The following is a 25,085-nucleotide window of genomic DNA, read 5'->3' on the forward strand; positions in this document are numbered from 1 at the left end:
TCCCTACAGTACAGATAAGTAAATAGATATTATCAGTTTGGGTTGTATTCAGTATTGGGCATGTTACTTTAAAAGAGTACTGTATTTTCTGGACTATAAGTCGCTCCGGAGTATAAGTCGCATAAGGCCAAAAATGCATAATTAGGTAGGAAAAAACATACGTAAGTAGCACTGGAGTATAAGTTGCACAAGGCCAAAAATGCATAATTAGGTAGAAAAATAAACATACATACGTAAGTCGCACTGGAGTATAAGTCGCACAAGGCCAAAAATGCACAATTTGGTAGAAAAAAACATACATAAGTCGCACTGGAGTATAAGTCGCATAAGGCCAAAAATGCATAATTAGGTAAAAAAAAAACATACGTAAGTAGCACTGGAGTATAAGTCGCACAAGGCCAAAAATGCATAATTAGGTAGAAAAAAATACGTAAGTAGCACTGGAGTATAAGTCGCACAAAGCCAAAAATGCATAATTAGGTAGAAAAAAACATACATAAGTCGCACTGGAGTATAAGTCGCATAAGGCAAAAAATGCAGAATTAGGTAGAAAAAATCATACGTAAGTCGCACTGGAGTATAAGTCGCACAAAGCCAAAAATGCATAATTAGGTAGAAAAAAACATACATAAGTCGCACTGGAGTATAAGTCGCACAAGGCCAAAAATGCACAATTTGGTAGAAAAAAACATACATAAGTCGCACTGGAGTATAAGTCGCATAAGGCAAAAAATGCAGAATTAGGTAGAAAAAATCATACATAAGTCGCACTGGAGTATAAGTCGCACAAGGCCAAAAATGCATAATTAGGTAGAAAAAAACATATGTAAGCAGCATTGGAGTATATGGAATATTATGGAACATAAACACTTTTTTTCATTTATAAGTCGCTCTGGAGTATAAGTCGCAGGAACAGCCAACCTATGAAAAAAAAGTGCCACTTATAGTCCGGAAAATATGGTAAATTACCTGCAAGAAATTCGACTTATACTCCAGTGCGACTTATGTATGTTTTTTTTTCTACCTGATGATGCATTTTTGCACTAAACACCAGCCCACCAAAGTTCTCTGATTGGCTGGAGACGCAATTTTACTAAAACCTGAGCCAATCCTCATTGCTGTAAGAATAGCATGGACTACATGGACTACACTACAATACTTATATATAGTCTTTGATTTTGGGGATTTGTGGTGTTGAAGAGACTGACCAGACCTAATAGCTCGGAGTGAAAATGCTAATGTGATGCTACACAGAGCCTTTTTTGGATTTGTGAGCCAAGTCGTGCATTACCGCTCTCTGTGCTAAGAGGCCTAAATTCACCTCGGATAAGGCTAAACGTGTGGCAAGAAACAACAAGCACCGCGATATCATTACCAGCGCCATCGAGCGCTTGGCCGGTGGACGCGGCCCTCCACGCGCAGCTGCATGTAATTGTCTAAATAATCCATATTTACCGTGACGGAGCGATGTCAGCAAAATGTAGCAAGGCGAAAGGACTCTGTACAAGCGCGTACGTGACGGCCAACATTTCGAGGCAGGAATAACAATGGAGTGCCGGTGGCTTTTGCCAACAGCTACACGGGGGCCGTGTTTTCTCAGGGCGGTATTCGTACTCGCGGCCCACACTTGTCAGAACCGGGCTTTTGGAGGTACATTTCACATCTCTGAGGCCTCGTTAAGTCGCTCGAGGACCGATGAGGAAATTCCTCCCACTGCTGTGCGGTTACCCTTCCTCCCGAGCATCCCATCGGCGGCATTATGAGCCTTCCTGATGCACACAAAGATGTTTGTGTGTTTCGCAGAGCGAAAGGGGGTACAAAATGCGGGCTGTTCTTTAAATAGGGACGTATTTACCAAATGAGGAGTGACTGGGCAAAGCGCCGCACTTGGCGCACGTTAGCCACATTTGGCACGGTCATCTCTTGCTATGTCAAACGCAGAAAGGACTGTGTTTCTGCTCCAAAGTCCTTGGGGTCAGAGGCTAAGGGGGGTGGGGGTATGTGTGACCCGCTACGGGAGATACAGTACCTGTTTCTCAGCATGTGTGCGGGCGTGCTCCTCCTGGGCCAGCACCACCTCCCTCTCCGCAGTGATCTGCACGCTTTCCCTCAGAGCCTCCTCCAGCTCCTCAATGCGCTCCTCTTTATTGCGCAGCGAATCCTTGCAACGCACAAACACGTACACACATTTACTACATATTTTAATGCCACAGGAAGCGTCGGCGGGGCCTCCTGGGTGGCCCGGCGGAATAATAAAAAAATATGTTCAATGACGGCGTAAACAACCCGCCGCACAAAAACACCAAATTGTGAACATCTGATGTGTTGGCTTTGAAATGCACTTGTTAGCGCTAAATGTGCCTGAGAGAACATTGTGAGCATTTTGCATATTTTAATGATGTATTCTTTACACACACATCTTCCTTTATGTTCGAGTGTATATGTATATACTGTATATATACTATATATATACAGAAATACACTGTGGAACACTTAGCATGCTGTATTACTCTTCTGAACCAATACTGTTGTCTTACCGTTAAGTCACTGTTGATGCACTACACTGCCGAGGGGAAGTCATATGACTCCATGTCAACAAATCCCGACCATCCCTTTATCTTTTTCACATACAGAATATCAATTTTCCAGTATTATTTAATTTTTTTCTACTTCCGACTTTTCTACTCTATTTTTTTTTTACTATACATTATACTAAGCAGGCTGCACAGTGGTCGAGTGGTTAGCGTTAGTAAGTTAGTGTTGGTTAGAGACCCAAGTTCAGTTCCACCCTCAACTATCTCTGTGTGGAGTTGTTCCACATTCCGACATTCCCAAAAAACATGCTAGGTTAATTAATTAATTAATTAATCTTATACCGCTTATCCTCACGAGAGTCGCGGGGGGTGCTGGAGCCTATCCCAGCTGTCTTGGGGCGAGAGGCGGGGTACACCCTGGACTGGTGGCCAGCCAATCACAGGGCACATACAGACAAACAACCATTCACACTCACATTCATACCTATGGACAATTTGGAGTCGCTAATTAACCTAGCAACCTCACAGCTAATAGACCCGAGTTCAATCCCACCCTCGGCCATCTCTGTGTGGAGTTTGCATGTTTTCCCCGTGCATGCGTGGGTTTTCTCCGGGTACTCCGGTTTCCTCCCACATTCCAAAAACATGCTAGGTTAATTGGTGACTCCATATTTTCCATAGGTATGAATGTGAGTGTGAATGGTTGTTTGTCTATATGTGCCCTGTGATTGGCTGGCGATCGGTCCAGGGTGTATCCCGCCTCTCACCCGAAGACAGCTGGGATAGGCTCCAGCACCCCTGCGACCCTCGTGAGGATAAGCGGTAGAAAATGAATGAATGAATTATACTAAGTATAATGGAACTACAGACTAATGTACTCCCTTAATCTCACTGTAGCAACAATTAATCAATTAATTCATCTTCGTATTTTTTTAAATCAGAAATATTGCATCAAGTTCCCTTGCAAGTTCATCTTTAGAGTCCTGTTCCAGGTGCAACATGACTCTGTGTGGAACCATGCAGACGGATATGGTCCTGATTCGATTAAACATGATCTTATTGCGCTGAATTACATTTACCGTCCGAATTATACTCGGGTTTCACTCGCCGACTGACGCCTGCTGCAAAATATGCGGCGACTTGTACACTCAGAAACCGCGAGTACAGTCACTTGCTGTAAGGCGCACACCAGCGAACAACAGTGTCATCTGCATTTAATCAGAAAGGCTCCTAACAATTCCTGGAAGAGCTGAGAAGGAACAAGGCAGGGAAAAAGGTGAGTGGGGAAAAAAGTTCAAGGGGACAAGCTAAAACCTGAAAGGACATCTTCAATGCAAAGACTTTTTAAACACCACCGAATATTTATGGGAAGTCGGTGTGTGCGGGTCCTCTACGTGTCACCTCATTCCCTGTCAATCATCCGCTGCTGATACCCGCTTGCACACGCTCCTCGAGCTGCATCGAGGCTATGTGTGTGTGTGTGTGTGTTTGACATTGCCCAAGGCGACTCCGCGTCACACACTTTGACATGATGCCGCCATTGTTGTGATAGCGCCGACTTATTCAAGGTAGAGGCCAGAGAATTCCCGACTTCCTACCTTTATCTGCTGGGAGCTCTCGTTCATATTGTCCTCCCTCTTCTTGGCCTCCTCCATCAGCTGGGCGTTCTTGTTCTTCTCCACTTGCTCCTTGTGCTTCAGGTTGGCCACCTTCTTGGACTGATCCTTCATCTGCCTGCAGAGACGTCACATTCATGCGTCACCCAGCGGTACACTTTTTGGGCCCCTTTTCCGTAGTTTTCCATAATAGCACGAAAACCAACAAGATGGAACTGGAGGCGGCATGCAAATAACATACAACATATCTCTTCCTCAAATAAATCTTATAATAAACAACATATTGTACACAATACAACATATTCCATTCATCTAAACCACAACGGATACTTTATTTCAGCCTGAAAACTACACTAACTCAGGACAAAAGTATTTGTCCTTACATTAGCGCAGTCCCTTTTTTTATTGGCCTCACGGCACATTCTATAAATAGAACTAAAAACAACAAAAACCTACAAAAAACTGCAGTAACAATTACAATAATTTACAAAACGACGGCAAAACATGTACCGTATATTCTGTATATTCTATAAGTCGCTCCGGTGTATAAGTCGTACAATGCCAAAAATGCATAATTAGGTAGAAAAAACATACATAAGTAGCACTGGAGTATAAGTTGCACAAGCTAAAAATGCATACTTAGGTAGAAAAAAAACATACATAAGTCGCACTGGAGTATAAGTCACATTTTTTGCAGGTAATTTACCGTATTTTCTGGACTATAAGAGTATAAGTCGCACAATGCCAAAAATGAAAGTTGTTCTGGATGGAGAAAGGCTTTAATCGTACCCCCCACTATATATATATATAGACTGTAGCTAATGCCACAACCCTTTGAGGTCCAATATAACGCACAAATCAGGTATTGAATTCAGTAAAAATGGTCATGGAAAAGGGGGGTGGTGTTCTGGATGGAGAAAGGGTTTAATCGTGCCCCCCCGACCCACTCTATATCGACTGTAGCTAATGCCACAACCCTTCTAGGTCCAATATAACGCGCAAATCAGGTATTGAATTCAGTAAAAATTGGCCTTGGAAAAGGGGGGGGGGGTTCTTGATGGAGAAAGGGTTTAATCGTGCCCCCCCCCCCACACACACACACACTCAATATAGACTGTAGCTAATGCCACAACCCTTCTAGGTCCAATATAACGCACAAATCAGGTATTGAATTCAGTAAAAATGGTCATGGAAAAGGGGGGGGGGGTGTTCTGGATGGAGAAAGCGTTTAATCGTACCACCCCCACTCTATATGGACTGTAGCTAATGCCACAACCCTTCTAGGTCCAATATAACGCACAAATCAGGTATTGAATTCAGTAAAAATTGGCCTTGGAAAAGGGGGGGGGGGTTCTCGATGGAGAAAGGGGTTAATCGTACCCCCCCACACACACACACCAATCTATATAGACTGTAGCTAATGCCACAACCCTTCTAGGTCCAATATAACGCACAAATCAGGTATTGAATTCAGTAAAAATGGTCATGGAATCGGGGGGGGGGGGGTTGGTTCTGTATGGACAAAGGGTTTAATCGTACCCCCCCACACACACACTCTGTAGGTAATGCCACAACCCTTCGAGGTTCAATAGAATGCAAAAATCAGGTATTGAATTCAGAAAAAAATGGTACGCAGTGCGAGAGCCTGACTCATGATCTTCGAAGACTGAAGACTGACTCGTCATGGAAGCGGGGGGGGGCTTCTTGATGGAGAAAGGGTTTAATCATACAATCGTGCCCCCCCCCCACACTCTATATAGACTGTAGCTAATGCCACAACCCTTGTAGGTCCAATATAATGCACAAATCAGGTATTGAATTCAGTAAAAAAATGGTACGTAGTGTGAGAGCCTGACTCATGATCTTGGTGGGAGACTGAAGACTGATTCGTCATCGGGGGGGGGGGGGGGTTCTGGATGGAGAAAGGGTTTAAACGTGCCCCCCCTCGCCCCCTCCAATCCCGTCGTCTAAGCTGCCTGGAAGCCATTGCACCGGTGTCACAACCCTATCAGCTATCGCACACAGCTTGTCTCGATCAGGGGCCGCTAATACCCCCGACCCCCCCACCACACACACACACACACACACACAGACAGATGTAGACACGCCGACGAAGCGTCGCTAATGCCAGGAAGGTTTTAACAGCTTACAACCGAATCAGGGCTTGGGATGAAGGATAAAGAAACACAAAAGGGGTTGAAAGCGACCACACAAAGGTGGGCGTAAACGCTCAGGAAATCAAAAACATTTTCTTGTTGCTGAGAGTTTGTGCATTTTTTTAATTTTTTTGCTCAAATTGTGTGCTTGCTCCGTGCAAATATTAACGCGCTATTGTTATCATAGCTTCTTAGCAAAAACATATTTTCCCTTTCCAGTAAGCCAGAAGCCCTGCGGCCCCAGTGATGGGAATCATTCTGCAATCCATTTCAAAGGTGTTAAAAAGCATCGCTATTTTCCTACGTTCTGTCTTTTGGAGAATGATGGATGCTCATGTTTGATTCCCAGGTAATTGATATCATCTTTGGTGTTCATCTGGATGAAATAAACCATCAAAAAAAGAGACGTGTTTTTGATTTTGTGCGATGCTTTTCGAGCTAAACACCCCGCCAGTGCATGTAACAGGTCATAAACAAGCAGGAATGTTCCTACTGGAGGACATCCAGGAAGCTCTGTGAGGTTCCCCCCCCCCACTTTCTTCACGCGGCATTTAGCACCTGTGTGTATATGTACAGTACGCGAGGGGCTTCGTCGAGGCTGCCTCTCGATTCTTATCTCGCTAATAGCTTGTCCGGGCTTACATCGAGCTCGTTTGCGGAGCTTTGCCCAACATGTACCGCAAGGGGTGTGTTCACAGTGCGGCCTGGGGGCCATTTAGAGCTTGCGGATAGTCTTTTATTGGATTGCGGCATTGAAAGGATTCAACGTGGAGCAAAACGATAACACGAGGCTGACATGCAGGCAATTCCTGCCCCGACTGCAGGAATGTACCTGCTATGCTAACGTTATTAGCTTGCCCAACAATAAAAACATACTAATGTGACCCCCAGGGTGTTAGTACAACATTTGTGTAATATTAGCGCTCATTAAAAGAGAAAGTAAGGCACGTAGCGCCCTTTTGCTGTGATTCTAATTGACGTATTCTACAAGCGAAGTCGTTCCAAACACAAACTGCTCTGTATTGCGTCAAGACCACACGCAAATATTGACCGATGCATGAAAACATGTGTGCGGTATTCATGCAAATAAACTTGTTGACAGCTCTTTGAAACACGCAAAAAAAAAATAAAGCCAAGAAGTTCGCATGTATATTAACCCCCCAACCCCACCTCACATCAAATACCTCACTCCAGCTTACGAGTCAACATGAGTGAGAACTTTTCTACCTCCGCCATTAAAAAACGCCGCTGATATTCAGGGACCCGCGTGAAGGTAATATTAATATTGCATATGGAGTTCCGAATAAATATTTGATCACAGATACCCGAGAGGACGGGTGTATGTTTACTAGCATAAAGTGCACGCCGAATTAACATCACAGGATGCGCGGGCTTATTTAGCCTATTTAAAAAGTACTTCATACGGGAAAACATTTCCCCGTTTTATGTGCTGAATTGGGCTTGCACGGCGGTGAAGGGGTTACCGAGTTCAATTCCACCCTCAGCCATATCTGTGTGGAGTTTGCATGTGCTCCCCGTGCATGCGTGGATTTTCTCCGGGTACTCCGGTTTCTTCCCACATTCCAAAAACATGCTAGGTTAATTGGCGACTCCAAATTGTCCAAGTATGAATGTGAGTGTGAATGGTTGTTTGTCTATATGTGCCCTGTGATTGGCTGGCCACCAGTCCAGGGTGTACGGCTGGAATAGGCTCCAGCATAAAAAATGAATGACTGAATGTTGGTATAGTGGGCTGCACGATGGTCTAGTGGTGAGCACGCAGGCCTACCAGCTAGGAGACCCGAGTTCAATTCCCATCTCTGTGTGGAGTTTGCATGTTCTCCTCCACCATTCCAAAAACATGCTAGGTTAATTAGCGACTCCAAATTGTCCATAGGTATGAATGTGAGTGTGAATGGTTGTTTGTCTATACGTGCCCTGTGATTGGCTGGCTGGTCACCAGTCCAGGGTGCCCCGAAGACAGCTGGGATAGGCTCCAGCACCCCCCGCAACCCTCGTGATGGATAAGCAGTAGTAAATGAATAAATGAATGAATTTTGCCCATCGACCAAAATCCTGAACACGATCCTGTCTATCGTCTCGTCTCGTGAGTTGGCTGTCCCGTGACACCCGTACTATTAAGTGGATTGAATTTTTTTCCATGCCCTTAACATATTACGTATGTCTAACACCCTGGAAGTTTGCATGTTCTCCCCGTGCATGCGTGGGTTTTCTCCGGGTACTCCGGTTTCCTCCCACATTCCAAAAACATGCTAGGTTAATTAGCGACTCCAAATTGTCCATAGGTATGAATGTGAGTGTGAATGGTTGTTTGTCTATATGTGCCTTGTGATTGGCTGGCTGGCCACTAGTCCAGGGTGTACGCCACCTCTCACCCGAAGACAGCTGGGATAGGCTCCAGCACCCCCCGCAACCCTTGTGATGGATAAGCGGTAGAAAACGAATGAATGAATGAATTTTGCCCATCAACCAAAATCCTGAACACGATCCTGTCTATCGTCTCGTCTCATAAGTTGGCAGTCCAGTGACACCCGTACTATTAAGTGGATTGAATGTGTAAAATAATGCATAAAATAATGAATGAATGTGCTGAATTGAATGTGGTTATTAGCTGATATCATTTATCCATTAAGTCATTTCTTATTATTTCATAAATAACAGTGTCTGATATCATTGATCTTCAATTCATTGGTTTATTCCAACTAAATGAAGACCACAGTCCTACTGTACCATGTTCAAAATCATTTCCACCATATAATGGAAGGAGAATGGAAGCAAATACGACAAAAACAAAAGCCGAAATGCTGGAGAATGATAGGAAATAAGGACTACAAGAAAAAAAAAAACCCAAATGGTCCCTGCAGCACCTTTTTTACACGGCACCTCAAAACAACCACAAAGGAACAAAGCAGCCAAAAATTCTTCTTGGGAGCGGCGGAAACATTGATGTGCAACATTTGGCGGAGAGGTTCCTCACATCAAAACAAAGAGAAGATGAAGAGCAAAAAAAGAGAACAAAAGCAAACAAACTCTTGTGATGCAGGGGAGGGGAAAAAAAAAGCAGACGGTAACAAATGCTCCTGGTAAGATGTTAAAAGTGGAGAAGAAGAGAAAAACAGGTGGAAGATGGTGGGACCATTCAGTATGAGCTTAACGCCGCATATGAGATGAGAAGATCGGCCTGGTCAGGAACCACGGACCATGACGATACGAGACTGTGAGGTGTGTGACAGAGGATTCCTTTAGACGAAAGATTAAGAAGGAGAGGTATGGAAAAAAAGCAGGCATGCCGTACTAACCTCGAGGCGAGACTTGGTTGGGCCGCGGAGAAGATGAAAGAAAGCGAAGGAGAGGAAAAAGGTGAGACAGAAGGTGAGAGCTACGTTAGCCACCTTGATCACTCTTCAAAGATATGAATAACAAGGCAGATTTTAGAGACAGTCCACAGGCGAGCATGTACGCTAGACAGGAAGGACAGAAGACAGGCGGACATGGTACGTCTTTTGGAGGAACTGTTAGGAGATCTGCTCGCCTCACCTTGACCTTACAACATTTGGAAATGGCTGGATGCCAGAAACGACCACTTGAGAAGACTAAAATTTCGAATTTAAGTAGCCAAAACACGATCAGTGGGGGTGTTCACCTTGTATTAGTTCCTCTTGGATAGTTCCAATATCCCAATGTCACCTTTTACTAGCTTCAAACTGGAGAAATTACAACAATTATATATATATACCGTTTTTTCTGGACTATAAGTCGCTCCGGAATATAAGTCGCACAAGGCCAAAAATGCATCATTAGGTGGAAAAAAACATACATAAGTCGCACTGGAGTATAAGTCGCACACGGCCATGATGCATAATTAGGTAGAAAAAAACATACATAAGTCGCATTTTTTGCAGGTAATTTACCGTATTTTCTGGACTATAAGAGTATAAGTCGCACAAGGCCAAAAATGCATCATCAGGTAGAAAAAAAACATACATACGTAAGTCGCACTGGAGTATAAGTTGCATTTTTTGCAGGTACTTTACCGTATTTTCTGGACTATAAGTCGCTCCGGAATATAAGTCGCACAAGGCCAAAAATGCATCATTAGGTGGAAAAAAACATACATAAGTCGCACTGGAGTATAAGTCGCACAAGGCCAAAAATGCATAATTAGGTAGAAAAAAAAAACATACATAAGTCACACTGGAGTATAAGTCGCATTTTTTGCAGGTAAGTTACCGTATTTTCTGGACTATAAGAGTATAAGTCGCACAAGGCCAAAAATGCATAATTAGGTAGAAAAAAACATACATAAGTCATACTGGAGTATAAGTTGCATTTTTTGCAGGTAATTTACCGTATTTTCTGGACTATAAGTGGCACTTTTTTTCATAGGTTGGCTGTTCCTGCGACATATACTCCAGAGCGACTTATAAATGAAAAAAATGTTTATGTTACATAAACACTGTTTACACATTGTTAGAACTTGCCTTCCAAGAGGACGTCATGTCTGTTTTGGTCAAGTAGTTTGTGAAATACCGTATTTTCTGGACTATAAGTCGCTCCGGAATATAAGTCGCACAAGGCCAAAAATGCATCATCAGGTAGAAAAAAATATACATAAGTTGCACTGGAGTATAAGTCGCATTTTTTTGCAGGTAATTTACCATATTTTCAGGACTATAAGAGTATAAGTCGCACAAGGCCAAAAATGCATAATTAAGTAGAAAAAAAACATACATAAGTCGCACTGGAGTATAAGTCGCACTTTTAACTTGCTGATATAGTTAATCTTCAAACAGCTAAAAAAATGCATAAGGCTAAAAATAAGCAGTTAGCTAAAAATGTCATCCAATACTTGGAAAAATATGATCTCAGGGAAGAAGTACTACTATTCACTATATCGACACTTACTATGGTACCCATCATGTCATTGGATGCTCATATCACCTCGTACTTTGGTATGTGACCAAAAAAAACTATATTAGGAAAGCAGGAAGTGAATGAAAAAAAAAATATATATATATATATATTTTTTTTTAAGTAAAAAAAATTTTTCAACAATATTAGGAAAGCAGGAAGTGAACGAATTATATATTTTTTTAAGTAAAAAATAAAAAAATAAATTAAACTATATTAGGAAAGCAGGAAGTGAACGAAAAAAAAAATTAAGTAAAAAAAATAATAAATTAAACTATATTAGGAAAGCAGGAAGTGAACAAATGTAACAGTTACTGATTGTAAAAGTACCAGATGGAGGGGTAGGATTTAATAAGCTTTGCTTCTTCCTACTCCTTTTGGACATGTGGAACTGTGAACTGATTATGGGATGCATTCAATTGTAATCTGATGCATGTTCAAATGAAATTAAACCATTACCATTACCATTACCATTACCATTACCAAGAGGATTAAGGTATGTGAGATGCACTCACTTGTATTGCCGACTGTTTAGTGAATGGTGACTCTATACCGGCATACAAGATGTCCGCTGAATATGATTAAAATGTCGTCCCTGGACGCATACAAAACGGTCATTTTCTGTCCACCACCTCTTTTCCTTGTCTTTCTCCTGCGTCCCCCCGCCTTGTGTTGTTTTCCACTCTGCTGTCCAAAATCCTTTATTTTGGCCATCAGGGCGGATTTTTCAGCTCCATTTCCCCCCAGTGTGAAGTCACTCCGTCCGCTCCAATTACCGTCCTTGTTACTCGAAATAAATAGCCCGGCACCGCTTGAGAACAGCTGGATTTACAGCAAGCAGGACGACGCCTGGCCTTCTTGAACCCGCATGGAGCTTTTCATCAGGAAGGTTCACACTTGTGAAGAATGACAGTGTGTAAGTCACTATGTCAGAAGAGGAATGGGAATATAATGTCATATGAATATAATCACATTTTTTTTTCCATAAGTGCTCCCCCTTAAAATGGACTTATCTTAATCTTATAATACAGTGTTTTCACCTCCGCCAATCAGGTTTTATGTGTTGCTTAGCAAGATTACACATAAACAACCAGGTCATGTTATATGAGAATTTGTGGAGGGGTGTGGTAAGGCGCAAGGAAAAGCTAATAACATTTTGCCGTGGATTTCCAGGACTTCCTGTCACAGTGGAAAACAACTAAACCCACTCGTATGAATGAATTCTTCGCATGTGCCCAGTTTGACCTTGGCAAAGGCCTGAGAGCCATTCCAGTTTGCGTTCTGGGTTGCTTCATATGAAATAAATCATTAAAACACACACACACGCTAATTGGAAGTAGGCGGCAACCTGAATTATTAATAGGCTCATATTTTTGGGTATGCCAGACGTTTGAAAATAACGTCCTCTGGATCGTTAACAGCCATTAGCTTATGTGAAGAGGAACCTCAAATGGACGCGTTGGGAGGGGATGGGGATGATTAAAAGGGGGTCTGAGCTTTAGATAAATACTTCTACATGTCGCTGTGGCCGTCAGAACACAAAGACACACACAATTGTATTAGTAAATTTTTTTAAATTTAGTTATTAAATTAAATTAAATTAAATTTAGTTAAATTAAATTAAAATTAAAAAATTTAAAAAATTATTTAAAAAAATAACTTTTTATTAAATTGTTAAATATTATATTTTATTAATTATTATTATAATATAATTATTATATATTAAAAATGTGTAGATTTTGTTGTTTTTTTAAATTAAAATTAAGTTAAGTTAAGTTAAGTTAAGTTTAGTTAAATTAAAATTAAATTAAAAAATGTAAAAAATTATTAAAAAAATAACTTTTTATTAAATTGTTAAATATTATATTTTATTAATTATTATTATAATATAATTATTATATATTAAAAATGTGTACATTTAGTTTTTTTTAATTAAAATTAAAATTAAAATTAAAATTAAAATTAAAATTAAAATTAAAATTAAAATTAAAATTTAAATTTAAAAATGTAAAAAAATTAAGAAAATATTTTAAAAAATAACTTTATTAAATTATTGAATATTATATTTTATTAATTATTATTATTACATCAATATTAAAAAATAAATTAATTAATTAATTAAAAATAAATTTAAATTAGTAAAAATATTAGTACTGTCGTTAAAGAGTCGGGTACAAACAAAGTTACACAAGTAGTGGTTAGGAAGCATTCCTGTTAAAAGTGACGTGTAGGTCAGTTTAGGGGTGCAACGGTGTCGCTTGCGGTGCGGTAAACAAATACTTTGGCCCCGTGGCAGGTTGTTATTGATAATAAACGCACAGTGAGTGACACTAAAACCGCAATTATGGCGTACCGTCGCACCCCTAAGCTCGCCGGGTGAAAAGTGTTGTTGTGCTGTGCGAGTGCAAGCATCCTGCAAGTGAAGTGTGTGAGGGGAGCGCTGCCAAAATGAAAGAGTTTCATCATCATCGGCGTTCAAAGAGTGTCAGGCTGTACAGCAGAGACTCGTTTCGGGGGTGTGTGGGGGGGGGGCCACGAGCCCGAGCTGATGGCCCACATGCGGCGCCGTAACTTTCCTCCCCACGATATTTTATACTGCAACTCTTAACGCCGTCATATGAGTGAACTCAGGCTGCGTCCCATGTGGGAAAAGCGCCTTTCTACTTTTTTTTTTTTTTTTTTAAAACAGCTGATGCCGGAATGGGGAGGGAACTTTTTCCACATGGGGGTGGATGCGCTCATGTCCGGAGTGAGGAGTGAGTTTTTGTACGTGCAACAATCTGACTGACAGGGGGAGGAGGCTTCCAGCCACTCACGTGCCCAGGTAGTCCCACACCAGGCCCCCCATTGGCTGCTGAGAAGCAGACGGGGGAGGGGCCTGTTTTCGTGATGGCGGAGAATGCCACAGATGAGAAGCAGAGGGCTTTCTGATGTGTGTGTGTGTGTGAGAAATAGTTATACACACACACACACACACACAAGTAAGGTGTGATGGACAAAATAGGAAGAGACAGGTGTAATAAGGCCAAAATGAATAAGAAGGGAGAGAAGAGAAGAAGCATAACCTAATAAATTATCACAATAAAGAAAGGTTATTATTATAGACTTCAGCAGAAAGTGAAGGATGATGGAAAAATTGAAGAAATCAGAAAGGACGTTTAAACGGACGTTGATTTATTCCCACCCCTCCTTCCCGGTCTCACCTCTCCAGCTCGTGGATCTTTTTCTCCTTGTCGTTCTTCTCGTTCTCCATCTCCCTCAGGATGTCGAGGAGGCGCTCCACCTCCGACTGAGCCTTCCCAGCATCCTCTTTGTGACGGCTCACTTCCTGTTCCAGGCGGGAGATTCGTTCGGAGAGTTCAGCGTTGGCCGAGGACTCGACGGCCGCGCTCTGGGCCTGGAGCGTGAAACGGGAATGTCGGAGACAATAGGTTCAATGGGTTGAAATAGACCGGGATGAGCCAAAGATAACATTTGTGCGAAGAGGCACTCATCTGTAGGTTTAACCAAGCAGAAAACACAATTCTATGAAGATTCTTCAAACCATTATGGCCGCAAAAGATCATTGAGGAGCATTTCTATTATGTAAAAAGGCATTATAGTGGAAATCATTGGTGCTAAAAGCAAGTAGCACAAAACTGCACGTGAATGTTCGATTTCTAACACGGCCATAAACCACAATAGTTGTCTTTAACCCTTAGATGCACGAGTGACTGGACCCTACACTCTTCCATAAGTGGGTCAAAAATGACCCATACGAGAATCAATGCGTTTTTATGCCAATTTTGGTAATGGTTTAATTTCATTTGAACATGCATCAGATTACAATTGAATGCATCCCATAATCAGTTCACAGTTCCACATGTCCAAAAGGAGTAGGAAGAAGCAAAGCTTATTAAATCCTACCCCTCCATCTGGTACTTTTACAATCAGTAACTGTTACATTTGTTCACTTCCTGCTTTCCTAATATAATTTAAGGTTTTTTTTATTTTTATTTTTATTTTCCACATGTCCAAAAGGAGTAGGAAGAAGCAAAGCTTATTAAATCCTACCCCTCCATCTGGTACTTTTACAATCAGTAACTGTTACATTTGTTCACTTCCTGCTTTCCATAATACAGTTTAAGGGGTTTTTTTTGTTTTGTTTTTTTAATAATGTGCCTCATACCGAAGTACGAGGTGACGTGACCATACAATGACATAATGGGTACCATAGTAATTTTGCCATTTTTGCTAGGAATAATCACTTGTATGATATTTAGTATTATATTTAGGACCAAACAAGAATGATTTCATGTTAGAAACATCTTAATTTTTCACTTTTTTTTACATCTTTGAAAAAGAAAATGAACCCATTCAACAATATAAAATGTGAGGGTGGGAATGGGTGGGTGGGGGACCGGGGGGCGTGCTGCTAAGCACTGACTGGACCCATATGAGAATCAATGCGTTTTTATGCCAATTTTGGTAATGGTTGAATTTCATTTGAACATGCATCAGAATCCTACCCCTCCATCTGGTACTTTTACAATCAGTAACTGTTACATTTGTTCACTTCCTGCTTTCCTAATATAGTTGAAGTTTTTTTTGTTTGTTTTTGTATTTTTTTGCATTATTTTTTTCATTTTTATTTTTTTGTCACATACCAAAGTATGAGGTGATATGACGATACAATGACATAATGGGTACCATAGTAACTGTCAAGATAGTGATATATATATATATATATATATATATATATATATATATATATATATACACACACACATATATATATATACATATATATATATATATATATATATATATATATATATATATATATATATATATATATATATATACATATATATATACACACACACACACATTTGTTCACTTCCTGCTTTCCATAATACAGTTTAAGGTTTTTTTTTTTTTAAATAATGTACCTCGTACCGAAGTACGAGGTGATGTGACCATACAATAACATAATGGGCACCATAGTAATTTTGCCATTTTTGCTAGGAATAATCACTTGTATGATATTTAGTATTATATTTAGGACCAAACAAGAATGATTTCATGTTAGAAACATCTTAATTTTTCACTTTTTTTTACATCTTTGAAAAAGAAAATGAACCCATTCAACAATATAAAATGTGAGGGTGGGAATGGGTGGGTGGGGGACCGGGGGGCGTGCTGCTAAGCACTGACTGGTAAGGTGAGTAAGACCACCATGCAAATTCCCAGATTTTTGGTCCAACAGCTAATTTATGTAATGTATAAGTCGGACGATGAATAAGTTTTGGCTTTTTTGTGGGGTAATAATGAATAAATATGATAATAATATAGGTTAAATGTACAGCATACACGTGCTACATTCTTTATAATGTTTTATCACCAAGCCTTGACATGTTGGTGGTCCTTGAACACATCATAAATATATTTTTTCGAATAAGAACTAGTGTATAGTAATCCCTTGTTATTCGGTTCCACGTTTATTGAATTTCCACGATATATGAGTCAAGGTCAAAGGGAACCTACGTATTATGCATTTTTTTCGAGTGTAAGCAAAAGCTACATTTGTTTGCAATCCCTAACCAGGAAAAGACTAACGTTACTTGGTGGTGTGGAAGAGTCACAAGAGCAAGCAGTATAAGAGCAAATTGTCTGTGTAGCATTATAGAGTGTGCATACAGGAAGTCGGGTTGCTAATAGCCGTTTCCCACCACAATCAGTGGGTCTATCCGAGTTTTTTTTTTTTTTTAAAGGGACGCAAAAAGCAGAGAAATTAAATAAAACAAAGCAAAACAGCCCCAGAGACCCCCGTTAGAGGCGGGGGTTATAACAGCTGTGAGTGTTTCCCAGAAGCAAATGTTGCTCTTGGGACACATTGGTGTATAATACATGTGTGTGTGTGTGTGTGTGTGTGTGTACCTGTCTTGACTCCACAAATTATAAACCCTATTAGTTTTGGAAGTGTGCGACCGTTTTTGCAGATTTCTATGTGGAGAGTCAATGTTTGGGTGTCTGACAGCATAATGGGCAGATCTGCGTGCGAGAGGACGGGAAAGACAAATAAAAGAGGAAGGGGGGTAACAACACACGCGGTCCCACGCGCAGGGTGTCAATCAAAAGGTACACGGCGGGCGCTAGGTGGGAGTCTGCCTTGCATCTTTGCTAATACAAAGAGACCAACATTTAAAAAGAGGAGAGGAGAGAAACACCAGATATGCTGTATAGCATAGGCGGTTATGAAAAACAACAGAACTACCAATATACACATCTTTCTTACAATTAATTTCATTAAATTGTTATTTTTGGAAACAATACATCAAATTAAATGTTAAATGTATATCAACTTTGGAAATAATGTGCAGTATTTCATTCATTCATTCATTTTCTACCGCTTATCCTCACGAGGGTCGCGGGGGTGCTGGAGCCTATCCCAGCTGTCTTCAAGCGAGAGGCGGGGTACACCCTGGACTGGTGGCCAGCCAGCCAATCACAGGGCCCATATAGACAAACAACCATTCACACTCAAATTCATACCTATGGACAATTTGGAGTCGCTAATTAACCTAGCATGTTTTTGGAATGTATGAGGGTGGGATTGAACTTGGGTCTTTTAGCAGTGAGGTTGCTAGGTTAATTGCCGACTCCAAATTGTCCATAAGTATGAATGTGAGTGTGAATGGTTGTTTGTCTGAGAACATGCAAACTCCACACAGAGATGGCCGAGGGTGGAATTGAACCCTGGTCTCCGAGCAGTGAGGTCTGCGCGCAAACAACTAGACCACCGTGCAGCCCTGTTGACAACAAATAAAACCCATATAGTCACCTTTATACTTCTATTATTACTCATACTGTATGCTACAGCAAGCTACCAAGCTAACTAGCCAGCCTCCAATTGATTAATTCCAAACAAAGTGGGGAAAAAAGGACAAAGAAAGAAGCCAAAAAAGTACCACTTCCACACACAATGGGAGAACTCTTTAAACTCTATCGTGTCCGACATGCCAGGTTAATGTCTCATCAGTGTAACATTACACGGAGTAACCAGAATACTACATATGATGTGTCTTTCAATATTTTGACTAATAAATCAACCACAAAAGAGCGATCGTTTATGAATTCGTTCATTTTTGAAAAGCCAGCATAGAGCGAGGGAGCGATGATCGAACCGCAATGTAGCGAACGACTGTTGTTGACTACGAGTAAACTCCCTGTTTACGTGCCAGAGCCTGGCTGCGCCCTCGAATGCACCAACAGGATGATCAAGCATGCATTTAGCTCCTACGGAATGCTTTGCCTTCCATTTTTGGATCAACATTTGCAATTAAACTGACTGTTGCATTGTCATTACATTGCTGACAATTACATTGTCAGCTTCCTTCGTCACGAGTGAACAATGGCAATTAACGAGAGAAGCGGAGTGTTATCGGAACAATTCTGTGTGTTAGAGCAGTCACTTTAATTGCAAATGTTGATCCAAAATTGGAAGAAAAAGCATTCTGTAGGAGCCAAATGCATGCTTGATAATCCTGTTGGTGCATTCAAGGGCACGTAAACAGGGGAGTTTACCCGTTGTGTGTTGACCCGGAAGGCGTACAGGTTTCTGACATGTATGTATGATGTGTTGGAGGCGGCTAAAAGATCAACATTGCTTCAAAGACGACCCTTGGGATTGATTGCGCACGCGACACGCAGGTACAGCATTAGCCGCCTAGCGCATCAAAACAAAGCACATCAGTGGCTGCTGTGGTCTTGGTACCTTGGAGGCGTGCTAATGTGCCAAAACCCTTGTGTGTTTTGTTAGCGTTTCCGTTATTTATTTATTTATTTTTGGATTAAAGTTAAAAAGGAACCATCCAGACGTTCCTACAATTTCATCCATTTCTAATTCCTTGTGGGTTACTTTTTGGGTTCTAACCACTACCAAAACAACACAACACTCTGCAGCAAAACGCATGGACCTTTTTCAGATGGTTCTCCAGTTTGATGCACTCCTCTTTTTTTTGCTCCAGACCGATCTCCAGACTCTTCAGACGGCTGTCCTTCTTCAGAGCTGAGGAGGCCAGGGAGGATGCCTTCTCCTTGAGGTCCAAAACACAGGCCTGGAAAAGGGAGGGAAAAAAGAAGGAATGACTAAATAATAATGGCAGATAATGACAAGTTGCCTATTATTCATTCATTCATTTTCTACCGCGTATCCTCACGAGGGTCGCGGGGGTGCTGGAGCCTATCCCAGCTGTCTTCGGGTGAGAGGCGGGGTGACTTTTTATTTAATAATTATGGCTTATGTCATAATTATGACTTTTTTATCTTAGTTATGGATTATGTCATAATCATGCCTTTTTTTATCTCATCATTTTGACTTTTTTCTCATAATTAAGAAGTTTTTTATCTCATAATTTCAACTTTTTATCTCATCATTTTGACTTTTTATTTAATAATTATGGGTTATGTCATAATTATGACTTTTTAATCTCATAATTTCCACTTTTTATCTCATCATTTTGAATTTTTTCTCATAATTAAGGCTTTTTTTATCTCATAATTTCAACTTTTTATCTCATCATTTTGACTTTTTATTTAATAATTATGGCTTATGTCATAATTATGACTTTTTATCTCATAATTTCTACTTTTTATCTCACAATTTTGACTTTTGTCTCATAATTAAGATTTTTTAATTTCATAATTTCAACTTTTTATCTCAGCATTTTGACTTTTTATTTACTAATTATGGCTTATGTCATCATTATGACTTTTTTTATCTCATAATTTCCACTTTTTTAGCTCATCATTTTGAATTTTTTCTCCTAATTAAGACTTTTTTATCTCATAATTTCAACTTTCTATCTCATCATTTTGACTTTTTTCTCATAATTTAGATTTTTATTTCATAATTATGACTTTTTTGATCTCATAATTATGACGTCCTATCTCATAATTATGATGTTAAATCTCATAGTTTCCATTTTTTATCATTTTGACTTCTTGTAATACGTCATTATTATGACTTATCTCACCATTATGACTTTTTTTATCTCATAATTTCAACTTTTTATCTCATCATTTTGACTTCATTCATTCATTCATTTTCTACCGCTTATCCTCACGAGAGTCGTGGGGGGTGCTGGAGCCTATCCCAGCTGTCTTCAGGAGAGAGGCGGGGTACACCCTGGACTGGTGGCCAGCCAGCCAATCACAGGGCACATATAGACAAACAACCATTCACACTCACATTCATACCTATGGACAATTTGGAGTGGCCAATTAACCTAGCATGTTTTTGGAATGTGGGAGGAAACCGGAGTACCCGGAGAAAACCCACGCATGCACGGGGAGAACATGCAAACTCCACACAGAGATGGCCGAGGGTGGAATTGAACGTGAGGATAAGCGGTAGAAAATGAATGAATGAATAGATTTGAGTATGCAAAGTCATCATATCTGTGGTAAAAATCCCCCCCAAAAAACTACAACTTTTATCCTTGGAGGTATTACTTTAAAACTAAAGCATGACTCATCATCACGCTGCTCTTCTAAACTTTTTCCCATGACCTGTGCGCCCCCTCCTCCCCCCCTAAACCCCCACCTCCACTCTTCCCACTCCATCTTTCCATGCGTGAAGTCCATCTCCCTTTTCCTCTTTGCGAGCGGTGATGGAGGACAGTGCAGGAGGGGTATAATTTTACACTTGACTGGCCGCACTGAAGCCACAGCGAGAACACTGGCTGCTTATTGTCATTATATTTAGGTACGTGTTGCCGGCGTCAGGAAAACCCCAAATCTACGTTTGCTTTATGGAAGAGTTGGAGGAGGATGCGTGCTTATTTTCTCTTGGGGTTCTCCCATGTATATTTGGGAGCTATTCAAAGGGGACATTGACAGCTTTTATGAGGCCACAAAAAGGAGCCAAAGGAGGCGTAATGTAAAGCGCATTTTCACAACAATGCAGTTAACGTGCACGTTTTAGCTGTGGGTGGAGTTGCACCATCAACCGGCTGACATGGGAATATTTACATCATGGCATTTTGTTGCCCTTTGGTCACTTTACTTCTGTGTGACATTGCTAATGTTTTTCAATACAAGGTAAAGGTTCATCTAGAGATGTGGCACTAAATGACTGTGCCCCGCAGTTTTTCTTCTTGTCACTCACACACATTTTTTTGTTCCCCTCGAAGAACCTCTGAAAAAGACACGTTGTCTTATATTTGAGAGATTTAAACATGCAAACCAAATTAGAGCTTTTCTTCCGGTCACTCACACAGCTAAAAAATATGATTTATTTTTCATTTTTATTACTTCACTAATCTCATGGATAGCTTTTGAAACCTCCAGGGTATTAATAAAAACCAAATGAAGGCTTTTCTTCTGGTCACTCACACAGCTAAAAAATAAGATATATATATATATATATATATTTTTTTTTTTTAATTGCATTATGCCAGTTATTACTTCACAAATCTTATGGATAGCTTTTGAAACCTCCAAGCTATTAAGAAAAAAAAAAACAAATTCAAGCTTTTCTTCTGGTCACTCACACAGCTAAAAAAAATAATATTTTTTTTAAATTGCATTATGCCAGTTATTACTTTACTAATCTCAAGGATAGCTTTTAAAACCATCAAGTTATTAATAAAAATCAAATTAGAGCTTTTCTTCTGGTCACTCACACAGCTAAAAAAATAAATATATATATATTTTAATTGCATTATGCCAGTTATTACTTGACTAATCTCCTGGATAGTTTTTAAAACCTCCAAGTTATTAATAAAAAAACAAATTAGAGCTTTTCTTCTGGTCACTCACACAGCTAAAAAATAACATATACATATATATTTTTAAGTGCATTATGCCAGTTATTACTTCACTAATCTGCTGGATAGTTTTTGAAACCTCCAAGCTATTAATAAAAACAAATTAGAGCTTTTCTTCTGGTCACTCACACAGCTAAAAAATAAGATATATATATATTTATTTTTTTCAAATTGCATTATGCCAGTTATTACTTGACTAATCTCATGGACAGCTTTTGAAACCTCCAAGCTATTAATATTGCTGATCGATTTCACAGGGGACAAATGTTCACGCCTCGGAGGTCTTTCCCTTGGAGTGGTCTCGTTAAGTGCGTTTCCTTGCATTAAACGTCTGTTGCGGCGGCGAATGGTTAAGTTAATAAAGAGCGCGGGGAATTGCCTCGTCACTTTTTCCCCTGTTTTTTCCCCCCACAGATGTGCGCCTGGCTTGGCATAGAGGTCACAACAAGGTGTGGTTCGCTTTTGTGGTGCCTCTTATATTATGTTGTCAAGGAGACGCAAGTGTTTTATCATCGCGGTCCTTCAGCACCAAGGACCTTGGCGGGACGGCGGATGCGTTCTACAGCGATAGATCAGTCAGGGAAGGAGAGATAGCGTGTGTGTGTGTGTGTACGCTGATGGTGATGTATGCGTCTTCTACCTCACGGTCTGCAAGGTCAGCCTGCATCTGGGAAACCTTGTCCCTCAGCTCCTTCAGCTCTTTCTTAGTGGACTCCATCTCATCGCCTTTTTCCCTGTCCTCCTTCTCCCGCTGCTCTTTCAACCGCTCGATGATGCGCTCCTGGATTGAGAGAGAGAGGGTGGGTTATTCAAAGAATAACAGATGGAAACGACACAATACAATCCAGACTGAATTTCCATACTCATAACAGTTACATTAAACTTAATATGCACAGCCGCTCCGGCGGGTTAAACGTCCAACAGCGACTCTTTTTCGACACATAATACGTTCTGGCACACACTTTTATGTCAACGAAGCAGCCGCGGCCAGTTCAAGTGAGCGTTCACGTAGAAGACACAACAAAAGTGTTTGTGCAAGATAGAATTCGGAAAGGAGGAGGGGAGCTTGGGAAAGTTTTTCGGTCACTTCTGCCTGCCAACACACACATTCATACTGAATATTAGCGACTAAACAATTAACAGGCTTGTATCCCGTGTGTGTGTGTGTGTGTGTGTGTGTGCAGACTGTACAAAAGCACACTTTAAAGGGACCCTGGATGCACTTGAACGCCATTTATTATTAAGAGGTGTTGATGTAATGTTAATATTTTTTAGGTGTTTTAATCAGATTGACGGGCTGAGTGGTTAGCACGCAGGCCTCACAGCTAGAAGACCCAGGTTCAATCCCATCCTCGGCCATCTCTGTGTAGAGTTTGCATGTTCTCCCCTACGTTTCCTCCCCCGTTCCAAAAACATGCTAGGTTAATTGGCGACTCCAAATTGTCCATAGGTATGAATGTGAGTGTGAATGGTTGTCGTCAGCAGTTGTTTTTTTTTTTTTTCTATAAAATGTAAAGTACATTTTCGCAGGTTGTGTTTATGTGTTTATTTTCAGGATATTTTGGTAATTTATCTTTTTTTTTTTTTTTTTTTTTGGTGGTAAAATAAGTGTAAAAGTTAAAAGTTATGTGCCCTGTGATTGGCTGGCCACCAGTCCAGGGTGTACCCCGCCTCTCGCTTGAAGACAGCTGGGATAGACTCCAGCACCCCCTGCAACCCTCGTGAGGATAAACGGTAGAAAATGAATGAATGAATAATCAGATTGACATTATTGTTTCAGTTTTTCTACGTTTCTACGTGCCAACTGTATTATTAAGAAATGCCTCCTTTTCATCGTGTTAACGTGATTGTTGGATCACTTCCCACTACCCCGTGGGTGGTCGGCCGTTCATACGGTACCTTCTCGGCCAGCGCCTCCTCCAGGGTTCCCAGGGCCGTGTCGGTGTTGGAGGTGTCCGTCTGCAGAGACTTGACTCTGTCCTTCAGGCCGCTCAGCTGCTTGTCTTTGTCCCTTAGTTGATCCTGGAGGTTCTCGATCTGCACATCGACAAAAACGTGAAAGCACATTAATTGACGCACAATTTCACGTGCTAAAGTATGGGGGAAGTTAGCGTTTCTTTTTCTACAGTATGCATAAATACAGCAAAAAAAAAAATGGACTCAATTCAGTAAGAAATAGATGTTCCCCTTGAGACACATGTAATGACGTAATAGAGTAAAAAGACGTGGCAATGGTGCGTAACCTTTGACGGGGCTGGTGTGTATCGTGGGTGTGTGTGCGAGTAAAAACATCTCAGGCACCTCATTAATCAACCGATGGCTTGACAGCTTGACTGACAGCTCGCTCTCCTCACACACACACACACACACACACACACACACACGCACACGCGCTTGACATTGAAAAAGCCGAGAGTCTTTGATCCCGTCTGCACTTTTTGAAAGTGACAAGTGCTGGATGGCTAGCATGCACACAGATGAGGAAAGGTTGCTTTAATTGCTGTTGTGGTACCCCGGTATTTGCTTTACTGCTAAATATACTACAAGGATGTAGTATAGTTTCACAGGCACGGAGGGTATTTTTGGAGCACACATGCTAAAACAATGAGCTTGTATTCTATTTGAAGACGACAGAGGTCATCATTTATTGAAGGAGGGCGGCTCATTAGTATTCATACACATGGGAAACCGTCCCTCCTTGTCGCTGTCTCGCTTTAGCTGTCTGTTTGATTGGCAGTCAAATCTCACCTTACTGTTCTGTTTCTGCACATATATATGTCCAACTGGTGTTCGATTGTAGGATGACGACCGCAAAAACAAAACAGTTCTTCATTACATGTCCCACAGTGCCATCTACCGGCCGGGTCCTAAAATGGCAGCCCAATCATTCATTCATTCATTCATTTTCTACTGCTTTTCCTCATGAGGGTCGCGAGGGTTGCTGGAGCCTATCCCAGCTGTCTTCAGGTGAGAGGCGAGGTACACCCTGGACTGGTGGCCAGCCAGCCAATCACAGGGCACATATAGACAAACAAC

At 40.9% G+C, this 25,085-nt stretch overlaps 1 protein-coding gene across 14 annotated transcripts in view; it reads right to left on the reverse strand.

The window, feature by feature from the left end:
- Positions 1-25,085, reverse strand: part of LOC131132354 (ELKS/Rab6-interacting/CAST family member 1-like) — a 91,897-nt gene that overhangs the window by 40,915 nt on the left and 25,897 nt on the right. For 7 of the 14 annotated variants that reach the window (XR_009130355.1, XR_009130356.1, XR_009130358.1 and 4 more), the window contains 7 exons: positions 23,949-24,086; positions 22,690-22,830; positions 19,197-19,337; positions 14,442-14,635; positions 9,627-9,638; positions 4,133-4,268; positions 2,030-2,161 (listed from right to left, as the gene is read on the reverse strand). Coding sequence is in view for 9 of the 14 variants with exons in the window: in XM_058077908.1 (XP_057933891.1) it covers positions 2,030-2,161; positions 4,133-4,268; positions 9,627-9,638; positions 14,442-14,635; positions 19,197-19,337; positions 22,690-22,830; positions 23,949-24,086 (894 nt within the window). In the remaining 5 variants the exon portion in view is untranslated. The remainder of the gene's footprint in view (positions 1-2,029; positions 2,162-4,132; positions 4,269-9,626; positions 9,639-14,441; positions 14,636-19,196; positions 19,338-22,689; positions 22,831-23,948; positions 24,087-25,085) is intronic. The other 7 variants (XM_058077909.1, XM_058077911.1, XM_058077913.1 and 4 more) reach the window with 2 other exon arrangements.

The sequence above is a fragment of the Doryrhamphus excisus genome, chromosome 7 (assembly GCF_030265055.1).
Source record: "Doryrhamphus excisus isolate RoL2022-K1 chromosome 7, RoL_Dexc_1.0, whole genome shotgun sequence".
NCBI classification, from domain to species: domain Eukaryota; kingdom Metazoa; phylum Chordata; class Actinopteri; order Syngnathiformes; family Syngnathidae; genus Doryrhamphus; species Doryrhamphus excisus.